This window comes from Canis lupus, chromosome 18, assembly GCF_048164855.1.
Source record: "Canis lupus baileyi chromosome 18, mCanLup2.hap1, whole genome shotgun sequence".
NCBI lineage: Eukaryota > Metazoa > Chordata > Mammalia > Carnivora > Canidae > Canis > Canis lupus.
The window spans coordinates 34,547,837-34,559,856 of record NC_132855.1 but is presented as its reverse complement, the minus strand read 5'-3'; the positions used below and the strand labels follow the sequence as shown (position 1 = coordinate 34,559,856).

General features: G+C 35.2%; 1 protein-coding gene across 1 annotated transcript in view; it reads right to left on the bottom strand.

Moving 5' to 3' along the window:
* THSD7A (thrombospondin type 1 domain containing 7A) overlaps nucleotides 1-12,020 on the bottom strand; it is a 423,389-nt gene that overhangs the window by 154,291 nt on the left and 257,078 nt on the right. Inside the window, exons 5-6 of the mRNA XM_072783986.1 lie at nucleotides 2,856-3,011; nucleotides 1,381-1,593 (exon numbers count right to left, since the gene is read on the bottom strand). Of these exons, the coding sequence (XP_072640087.1) occupies nucleotides 1,381-1,593; nucleotides 2,856-3,011 (369 nt within the window). The remainder of the gene's footprint in view (nucleotides 1-1,380; nucleotides 1,594-2,855; nucleotides 3,012-12,020) is intronic.

Genomic DNA, 12,020 nt, shown 5'->3' with positions numbered 1-12,020 from the left:
ATGATGTTGGTCCTTGTACAAAGACAACACTGTATGTTTCAAAGTCGAAAGGCTAATTTCTCAGTACTAGCAGTGTCTGTCAGTGTCTTATCCCAGAGAGTATCTTTCTCTACTGAACAGTGACTGAGTCACAGGAGAAAACAATTCTGCTTGCTGGAAGAAAATAGGATGGAAGGAATTATGACGGTTACCAGATGTTCCACTGCTCCTGAGGGGGCACCAGAATGTTTCTGCATATGCTGTAAACAGCATAAACTGTCAAATCATGGGACCCTGGGGCTTGGTGCTCATGCTGCTCTGATGTGCAAAGTCATAGCATTTGAGAGTTGAAAAGATCCTTAGAGATGCTCTTAGTCAAAGGTTTTAAACTATGTCATGAGGAGTTCTATGTTTCCTAAGTGTGACTCAGAGATTACTGAAGAGTAAGGGGATCTCCCCAAAATAGTAACAGCATTCATGGAAAGAAATGTAAAAATCTTACATCAGTGTAACAACAAGACAGGATATTTTATCAAACAAAAACGAGTTGTGAAAGTCTGGGGTAATTCTTATGGTTCAGGAAAGGAAACTTGTGGAAAATCACCATCTCAGTAGCTCTATGACATTCCTAGAGGGGAGACCTCAGAAGTCAGAGGTTGATTCAGGAATCTAGGCCACAATAGGTCATGTGGCTTCGGAGTCTAGAACTTAAATTATTCCCTAAGACAAAATATCAGGGCAGGAAATAAAGGCTTCTCAATACAAGTCAACCAATTCTTACAATCCTTCTTAATTTAAATATCTATGGCAAATTAAAATATTACTTAGAAAATATTATTTTTCAATGCTATTTTTTTCTTTTAAGTAGGCTCCATGCCCAGCAGGGAGTCTAATACAGGGCTTAAACTCATGACCCTGAGATCAAGACCAAAGCTGAGATCAAGAGTTGAATGCTCAACTGATTAACCTCTCCATGCTATTTTTAAATGGCAATTTAATGCTGTATTGTCTTTATGATGATTTAATTCTTATTCTATGTTACCTGCTTTCAAATAAAAAAATATCCTGTGAATTCCCAAAGAACCTCCTCATTGCAACCACTGAAAAGGGAGAGAGAGAGTGAGAGAGAGAGAGAGAGATTGAGAAAAAGGGGGGAAAGAAAAAAAGAAAAAGAAAGAATGAAGGGAAGAAAGAGAAGAAAGGAAAGAGAGAAGGGAAGAAGGGAGGGAGGGAAAGAAAGAAGGAAGAAGGAAAGAAGAAAGAAAGGAAGAAGTAGCTATTCCTGTTGCTATAAATAAAGCCCGTTATGAAGGGACATGAGACTTTAACATAAGCAAAGGCATTTCTCTAGGGTTAAACAGATATTCATAACAGCAGGGTAGATGCACCTGCCTGACTCACCATCACTGTTGATGCATACAACCTCCTGAACTTGAGTGCCTGGGCCACACTCTTTTCCATTGTCTGGTTCACAGTCTCCAAGCCTCACTGCTTTCCATTCATAGCAGGATGGCTCTTCACAGGGAATGGCTTCCAGTAAGTGAGGGCAGTTCCCAGTGCCCCCAGAGCCTCCAGTGGGCTCATTGGTAATGCGTCGCTTCCTCAGTTTGAAACCTGAATTATTGGGGAAGGACATATTTATTGTTACTGACATAGGTTGAACATTTCAGAGGGCTGAATGAAAACTCGAGGGAAAGTTGGATGAGTTGAGGGTAGAAGTCATATCTGCTTTAATCACTAATATATCCCCAAACTCTAGCTTAATGTGAACTCGTTAATCATTTATTAAATGAATAAATGATTGAATGAACAGAATGGCCAAGGAAGGAAGGCAAGAAAAGTCATATATCTCTTAACTACTTCATAGGACTGGAGAGAGGTAGAGAGGCAGAAGCAGAGAGACAAAGAGAAAGACACACATACACATATACACATGCACCAAGAAAATGATTTTGGTTGATTTGGAAAGTCTGTAGTTATAAAATATTCAAAGAAACAATGAAATCTCAAGCTATTTAGAAATATTCATGACCAGACAAAGTGCTATTACCTTGAATTTTTCAACACTATCTCATAATTAAATTTGAAAAGAAACCTCTGAGAAGTTGGATGGTCCCAGATAAATCGTCTCTTTGAGCCTTAGTTGATTTTAGATGCCCTGGAAATAGGAACTAGTGATGATATAAAGCATCTGGACTCTAATGAGGAGTGTTCAGAGTCATGCTCTGTGCTTTAATAGTACCTAAGTGTTGCCTTTCTGGACAGTGTATACCAAAATTAATAAGTCTGCTTATTGATATGTGAACATATTAGAATTTCCAGCAAAATTAATGTCTGTTTACTGTTATGGGAACATATTAGAATCACTAGAATACTGTCTTTGAAAGAAAATAAAATGTTTTTAATTACTAGATCATGTGAAAATTACCCCATCTTGCCCATAAGAAACCACTGCATTTATTCTACTCCTCTTAGATATATCATTTACATCAAAAGAGCAATAGAAAATTTTTTTTCCCTTTCTTACCTTCACAGTAATAAGGAGTTCTGTTTATTGAGGACTAGCTATGGATCAGGCACCGAATTAAGTGCTTTATGTTTATGATCTCTTTGAATCTTTAGAGAAAACTTTGGTAGCAGATATCATATCCTTTTTACAGAAAAGGGGACAAAGATTTAGATAATTAACTTCAGTTTTAATGTTCTGGTACCAACATTAGAGTAGGTTTATTCATCTTTTGCAATCGATACTCATTGGCCATTCTGGAAAATATCATAGATGAATAAGCACAAGTAGCACAGAGGAGCATTATAAAATAATTCATGTTTGACTCAACCGATGGGAGTTTTAAGCACATCATATTAATAGCACATACCTTTTTTGCCTTGCTGGTCATTACAGTTTTCATAAGTACAAGGTCCCCAAGCTGACCAAGGTGAAACCTCACATTCAATAGGACAGGGAATGTGGCACAGCTGTGTAGTATTAGGGACAGGGCCAGTGCATGATTTCAAGTCCACTGGTTTTGAGGCTGTTTGGAGAAAAATACAGAGATTCCTTAAGAATTAACTTGTTATGGTTAACAATATGATTGTTCTGTGTGTATAAAGAAGGGAAAGTGCCACCAAGACATTCATCCTAGAAAAAAAAAAAGAAGGGATAGGGAAAAAAGCAGCATAGTGTAGTTCAAGGAAACTGGACTAGAAGTCTTGGAGATTGTTTGATCACCAGCTTCATCACTTATTAGCCCGGTGGTTAATAATGTCGAGACTAACTTTCTCAATCGGTAAAATAATCTTTAAGGTCAATTTTATCTCTAAAATTCTATATTTAGATTCTAAATAAATGGAATCTGTTTCAGAGGACTAAACATAGTGGGAGATGGCCTACAGGTATATATGGAAAAAGTCTCCACTGGGTGGCTTCTGGTGGAGCAATCTTCCTTCCCTTTTGGTCCACAAAAGGATAATCAGTGGACATAATGAAAACACCATTCCACCAATGGGGTTTCTCTCTCTACACCAGCTACGTGACTCACAAGATACCTTCCAGAACTTCTGTAGAATACATTATCTGCATATGTGATCCAAATCTTAGAATTGCTAAGGCAACTAATTCAAAATTGTCCATGTCTTTTCATATGTTGACCAATGAACTGTGAATAAATAGTGCTTGTCCTTGCTTCCCTTCTATTTTGATGCTTGAAGTCTGGCTATTTTGTATGGGACACACTTTGACACTTAACGTCAAGATGTGTCCATAGTGGCTAAAAAGGACTTAAGAAAGAAAGATATTTGAAGCTTTACAGAAAGCAGAAGAAAACCAAGTTTAGCGGTATATTATATAATATAAAGCTATAGTTGCTATTGTTGTAAAGATTTTAAGGAGTAAATGTCTTTGACATTCCCTTTAATTAAAGCTAGTTGCTGTTTCTATCTGATAATTTGGAATGCCCACCCTTGTGGAATAGTGGACTGAAACAACAGAGGTCTTAGATAATTCTCATTCTCTTTATGTAAAAAACTATCAATTCCAATCATATGGGTTACATTTAGAAGCTCATAGAGAAATTAAGATATTTTAAGCTATATTATCCTAACTTTTAAATAAAAGTACTAGATATATTTGTTTATAGTTTAAGCCCTAAGGCAAACTGTAGGTATTGTGTATCCCTCAACTTCCTGCATGTACACACACACACACACACACACACAATCATAAATGCTACCTGAAGGCTATTAACTCCTCTTTCTAAAATAGTTTTTTAGCTCTGAAAAACATTCTACAGATTTTTTTTCTCCAAGGAGTGCATAACTTAAAGTTTTTCACTCCTCGCCTTTCCCCCACCTCCCACTGCAGTGAAAATAAATGGGCACTCCTACTCCACTTAGTATGGAGCACCATGAGCATTCTCACTTAAGTTTATCAGAATTGTTGCTACTGTGCATCATAACATCAGTCACAGCCAAGAAGGATTAATTTTGTTGCTTTCAATGGTGAAAGCATTTGGCACACTAATGACAGAAAATACAGAAATAAATGCTTCATTTCTTTAAATATAAAAAATAACAATGTCAATGATACATATTTCACATAAAATGAAAAAAATTAATATCTGTACAGGCTTAAGAGTCTTGTGATGGTTAATTTTATGTGTCAACTTGTCTGGGCTAAGGATGCCCACATAACTGATAAAACATTGTTTTAAGGTGTATCTGTGAGGATGTTCTGGAAGAGATTAGCATTGGAATCAGTAGATTGAGTAAAGAAGACAGCCCTCACCAGTGCAGGTGGAGCCTTATCCTATCCATTGAGAACACAGGTAGAAAACAAAAAGTGGACGAAGGGTAAAATCTTTTTTGAGTTGTGGAATCCATCTTCCCTGTTCTTGGAGATGAGTTCCTGGTTTTGGAAAACCAGAATTACAGCAGTGACCATCTTCCCATAATTCTGTGAGCCAATTCCTATAATACATCTCCTCATATATCTATACATATATCCCATTGATCTGTTTCTTTGGAGAATCTTGACTAATATAAGGCTACAATATTCAGAAAAACTCCTATAACTACAAATTAACATAAGTAATTTCTTCACTTGTGGAGTCTTTCACACTATAATTTAAATTAGCAATTGTGTATATAATTACCTGAAAAGTTCCAATTTTTCTTTTTTTAAAATACTATTTATTTGAGAGAGAGAGAGAGCGTGAGAGAGAAAGCACAAGCGGGGTGAGGGGCAGAGGGAGAAACAGACTCCTTACCAAGCAGGGAGCCCAATGTGGGGCTGGATCCGTGGACCCTGAGATCCAGACCTGAGTCAAAGGCAGATGCTTAACCAACTGAGCCATCCAGGCACCCTCTATTTTTTTCCTTCAATAGACTAAAAGTGACTTTAAAATTTAGTGTTATTACATTGATTTGGAAATTATGTCACTAGGAAGGGAAGTCTATTTTTTTGCAAAGTCTACTTTGACCATGCAATTGTAAGGACTATATAAGGTTGAAAACTTGAGAAGGGAAAACAGGTTTTATCAGGGTAACACATTGTTTCTTATACCTGGTCATTTTTTTAAAATTTTTATTTATTTATGATAGTCACATAGAGAGAGAGAGAGGCAGAGACCATGCAGAGGGAGAAGTAGGCTCCATGCACCGGGAGCCCAACGTGGGATTCGATCCCGGGTCTCCAGGATCGCGCCCTGGGCCAAAGGCAGGCGCCAAACCGCTGCACCACCCAGGGATCCCTACCTGGTCATTTTTAAAAATAAGCTTAATTTTAGCTTTTGGTGTATTTTGAATAAATCAAACAGAATAATTAGTCATTAGAATCTTGTTGAGCTATTAAAAGAGAAACATGATGAATAAAGGCTTGAGAAAGTATTGCCTGAAACAAAATACTCTTCAGATCTTCTGCTAAGCTAATCAAGTCTATACTGAATAATAGTCATTGAAAATTAACCTCAATTTGATAGATGTCTTTATATAAATAATAAATACATATTTGAATATATATATTTGTTGTATATGATTCTATTCCTTTGGTGATTTTTATTTTAGTCTTTTTTGTAAGTAGAATATAGATAGATAGATAGATAGATAGATAGATAGATAGATAGATAGATAAATGTAAAATCACAGATACAAGCTGAGCTCCTCAATAACTAAGTCAATTCTATATTTGCCCAGGAATTATTTGGAATCAGTGTGATTCAATAAATTAAGCAAAAGATAGTCTCAGGAGAATTTACTAAATTCTAGTTTAATCTATGAGATATAATTCTTGTAGTTCTGTATTATATAACTCAGTGCTTACTGCTGATCCCATATTCTCAAATATTGAGATTTGAATTTTTTAGAATGGTCCAGTAATTATTTTGTATATTTTTATCACTTAAGAAATTATTCATCCAGTGTAAGTTGCAGAGAACTTCTATTAATTTTTTAAAAATATTATTGTCGATCTCTTGAAAATAAAGGTGACATATCATTGTTTGCATATGATTTTAAGGGTATACAATCATTTGTATTCTTCATGAGGTCATAAAAGAATGTCCAAACTTTTCTGGACCTAATTAAACAAGCCAAAAACACATGAGGCTCCTAAAAATACAAAAACATTTTTGTTTTACTGTATTTGCCCCCTCTTTTCCTATTTTCTTGATAAAAATAATCTATTTTATATTGAACAAATTATGGTAGGTTGTGTTTTTCCACTTTGATTTTTCAATTATTTTCTTTTAGTCTACATTGTCAAATTTATGTGTACAAAGTCGTGGTGTTCCTTTGTTATTCTTTTGCTGGCTGGCTGTAAGGTCTACAGTAATACCTCCTGTTAAATTGACATTCCCCTGATGATGGTGATTGGTGTCTTTCCTCTTTTTACTCTATCAGCCTTGCTAGAAGCTTCAATTTTAATGCTCTGTTCAAAGAATCAGCTCTTTGTTTCATTGATTTTCTCTATTGTTTTGTTTTCAATTTCATTGATTCCTGTCTTCTGATTTTTATTATTTCCTTCCTTCTGTGGCTTTCTTCTTTTTTTGCTCTCTTTTTCCTTGGTTCTTGAACTGGGAGCTCAGATTATATTGATTTCTGTCTTATCTTCTTTCCTGATGTATTTAGTGTTAGAAACTTCTATCTCAGCACTGCTTTAGCTATGTCGCACAGATTTTTGATACATTTTCATTTTCATTCAAAGTATTTTGATTTTCCTTGAGAATTCCTTTTTCACACATGGATTATTTAAAAGTGTGTCCTTTATTCTCTAAGTGTTTGAAGATTCTACTGTTATCTTTGGTAACAGAATTCTAGTTTGATTCCAGCTGTGCTCAGAGGACATGCTCTGTATTATTTAAATTATTTTAAATTTGTTGAAGTTTGTTTTATGAATAAGAATATGGTCTATCTTGATATGTGTTCTATAGACACTTGAAAAGAAGATGGATTCTGTTCTTTTTGGATGGACTGTTCTATAAAAGCCTAGCAGATTCTGTTGAATGAGATGGTGTTGTTCAGTTCTTCTAAATCCTTGCTGATTCTCTGCCTAGTTGTTCTATTAAGTGTTGGGGGTAAAATGTTTTCATCTCTGACTTTAATTGTGAATTTGTGTATTTCTCCTTTTATCAGTTTTTATTCACATATTTTATGATATATTGTTTAGTACATACACATTTAGGATTTGTCTTCTTGGTGGATTGACTCCTTTGATAACATAATGTTCTTCTCAGTTTCTATATTTTTTTGCTTTGATGTCTGATTTATCTGATATTAACATAGCACTCCTGCTTTTCTTTGGATAATATTTTCATGATGTCTTGTATTCCATTTTTTGTTTTCAGTCTGGGTATATTGTTATAGCTGAGGTGAGTTTCTTGTAGAACATGTCATATTTTTTAATACACTCTACCAATTTGTGTCTTTTTTCCCTTAGGAATTTAGGTTTTTTTTTTTTCTAGATACAGAATAGATTTCAATCTTTATATTGCATTAGGAGCAAATTATAACATTGCCTGAGCAGGCATTTGTTAGGGCTTTTAAAAAAATCTGCACCTGCCAGTGTTTCTGGATTCTGGCTTCTTTCACACCAAGTCTGAGATATGAGAGGCAGAAAGATAACCAAGGGAACTTATGGCCTTGTTTCTTGGGCCTTAAGATCTCTAGCTTGCCTTCCTTCTTCTCTCTAACTTTCAGAGTTGTCTTATGGTTTATTTGTCATGTATTATCAGGGTATGTATATTTTTCAATTTAGCAAGAGCATTAGGAAAACTGACATTTCCTCTATCTTCCTGGAAGCAGGAGCCTATGTGTGATTTTAAGAGTAAAACCTTTCAGGCAGCCCTGGTGGCTCAGCGGTTTAGCACTACCTTCAGCTCAGGGCATGATCCTGGAGATCTGGGATCGAGTCTCACATTGGGCTCCCTGCATGGAGCTTACTTCTCCCTCTGCCTATGTCTCTGCCCAGCCCTGCCCCCCCGCCCCGCGCCCCGTGTGTCTCTCATGAATAAATAAATAAGATCTTTTTTAAAATAAATAAAAATAAACCTTTCAATTTTACAACTGGGATTACAAGAAAGGAAAATCCTCAAAAGATTCTCCAAATCCACAAGTTCATGATATGGTACTAGAGCCCTAAAGCTGCCCTCTCTTGTAGGGGCATTATTGATCCTAGGTTATATAACTTTCAGTTTTAATGGCCTGATGGGAGATGTAGAATTGCATATCTAGAGTTCTTTAATTATCAGGGACAAAGGCAGGCATTTTCAGACAGAAATGAAAATGTATCTATAATAGATCATCAATATGGAAATTTCCAAAGGACTTATTTCTCCTAAAAAGGAACGTGAATACAGAAATAAGGTCTACGATGCCAGATGGGATGGTAGTCAAAGAAAATATTACATGTGAGTAAAAGTAAATGTTGAATGTAAAGCTTGATTATAATGATTAAATAGGGGAGTGTGATAGGTAAAATAATGGTTCCTCAAAGATTTTATGCCTTAATCTTTGGAATTTGTGAATATATTATCTTTTTAAGAAAATACTTTGTTTATTTGAGAGAGAGAGAGACAGAGACAGAGATAGTGAGAGAGCATGAGCAGGAAAGAGAGGGAGAAGCAGGCTTCCTGATGAGCTGGGAGCCTGATGCAGGGCTGGATCCCAGAAACCTGGGATCATGATCTGTGCCAAAGGCAGGCACTACATGAATATATTATCTTAATGGAGAAAAGGACCTTGTAGATGTGATTCAGGTTTTAAACCCTGAGATGTCGAAATCATTCAGATTTATCCAGGCAGGCTCAATCTAACCACATGAGTCCTTAAAAGCAGATACCTTTTCCCAGATGGTCAGAAAGATGAGGCGGAAGAAAGAGAAAGGATTCAAAGCAAGAGAGGTGCCTGATTTGCCACTGATAACTTTGAAGGAAGTTGGAGGAGAAGCAAGGAAAATGGGGGGCCTCTAGCAGCTATGAACAGTTCTCAGATAGACGACCAGGAAGGAAATGGAGATCCTGATACTCCAACTGCAAGGAACTAAATTCTGCCAACAATCTGAGATGAACAAGGAAACAGATCTTCCCCTAAAGCCTCCAGAAAGGAATGCAGCTCCCCTAAGCCCTCAACTTTGGCCTGGGAGAGACCCATGTCAGACTTGTGATCTACAGAACTATAAGATAAGGTGTTAAGTTTGTGGTAAGTTGTTATGGTAGCAACAGAAAACTAATAAGGGAGTTATAAATCACAAGATAGAACTAAAATACAAGGGATGTCTGGGTGGCTCAGTGGTTGAGCACCTGCCTTTGGCTCAGGTCATGATCCTGTGGTCCTGAGATCGAGTCCTGCATCAGGCTCCCCGCAGGGAGCCTGCTTCTCCCTCTGCCTATGTCTCTGCCTCTCTGTGTGTTTCTCATGAATAAATAAAATTTTTAAAAATCTTAAAAAAAATAAAGTACAACACTACATAATATATTAGCTGATGAAGGGTAATCAGAGGTGACCTAGTTGAAAGCCCTTAGGAAGGTAAATATATTAATTTTAGGCTACATTTATTTGAGTCTTTACCTTGATATTTTAAAGTAATCTCTTTATATATATAAAGATTATATATATTTATATATAATATGGGAGGACATATTATATATACATATATATATGGATTTAGCCCTATGTCCTCCCCCATATTATATATATACACATATATATGTCACATATATATAATCTTATATATTATATATATTATATATATAAAATCTCTTTATATATATAATTTCCAAACCTAGGGAAGCTATGTAATAACAATAAAAATATTGCAATAAATTCAAAGGGAGCCAAGAAAGGAAAAACAAAACAAGACACAGAAAAAGTGGAACAAAGAGAATAAAATAAGATGGAAGAAATGACTGCAAAACACTAAACTTTTAACCAGTAAAAGCCAAAAACTATTAGACTGAATAGAAAAATAAAATCTGTAATAACATTTTATATTCACTAATTTGTCAAAAATTTAAAACTTTGATAACATCAAGTGCTAGAGAAGATGTAAAGCAGTTAGAACAGTTAAACACTGCTGGAAGAAATCTAATTTGTTTTAACCATTTTGGAAAATAACTTGGAATTCTTAACTACAGTTGAAGATAAGCATACTACTAGGTATATATCCTGGAAAAGCTATTAGACATTTACCTCAATAGATACTGATAGGAATTATCATTGAAACATTGTTTATAATTATCAATATCCAGAAACAATTCAAGTGTCCAACAAAAAGGGAAGGAATATTAAATTATCCTTGTCCACACTACATAATACTATACAGAAGTGGAAATAAATGAACTAGCACAATCATCAATATGATTAAAATAACAAACATATCAAAAGAGTAAAGGAAGCAAGTTTAGGAAGAACATATACTAAATGATGCCATCCATATAAAGTTACAAGAAACAAGCCATATCATCATGTTTTGGGATAAATACATAAGTCTGGGAAAGAGGAGAATGTCCACCATTGTCTAGGAATTGGCTTGATACTTTCAACTAGGCCTTTATTTTTTTAGGAGCTGACCTGGCACCCAGAACTTTGCCATGGTGTTCTGTTGGACATAAAAACTTCGCAGAACATCATCAAATAAGATAAGATAATTCTAGACAATGATGGTGTAAGACAAAAAATAAAACTACTTTATTTAGGTAAAAACAGGTCACTATGAGAACCATAAACAATATCAAATATTCCCCTCTCCCAATGAGTGAGCGCTGCTTCTTTAAAAAAATAAAATAATTATTGATTATAGCTTTAACCTCTCTCCAAGCTTTCCTCCTTCCAAATATGATTTATCAAGATATCCTATCATAGAATTATTCTTGCTTCCTTATAGCATTCAATCCAGAGCAAAAGTCCACTTGTTTAAATTCTCCTAAAAATCACTTAGTTGAAACCTAGATCCTGTTAAGTACTTCCTGACACTCTTACTAAGATGCCATGGCTGCCCATAGTATTGGTTCTCCCTTGCTCAATTAGTAATAAACCCAACTTGTTCAAATACAGGTGTGTTCCTGATGGTCTTTGGTTAAAAAGCACAGACAGGTCAATATATAAAGAAAAACAAAGAATATTAAACATAAAATTAGAATAGGAATTCCACTTGTGGATAGAGTGGGATGTATTTATTTCATAAAAAATGTTTATTGGTATTTACTATGTGCTAAGCAATGTTGCAGTATTGCAAGTACTTAACAAATACTAATTTATTTAATTCTCACAAAACCCCATGGTGGTAGGTATTTCAATCATGCCCATTTGGAGAGAGGCAATAATTATGCCCCAAATGGGGAAACTAAGTATGGAGAGGAGAGATTAAATAACTTTCCCAACAAATACAAATACACAAATACATTTGAAATAGATCATAGAATTAAAAATATAGTTAATGGAGATTACTAATATGGTATGTGTCATCTTAATGTAATAATATAATGATGCTGTCAAGGTAATACAATTTCAACCCTGGTAGTCCATTAATGAAAATTATTTTGACTTTTGTG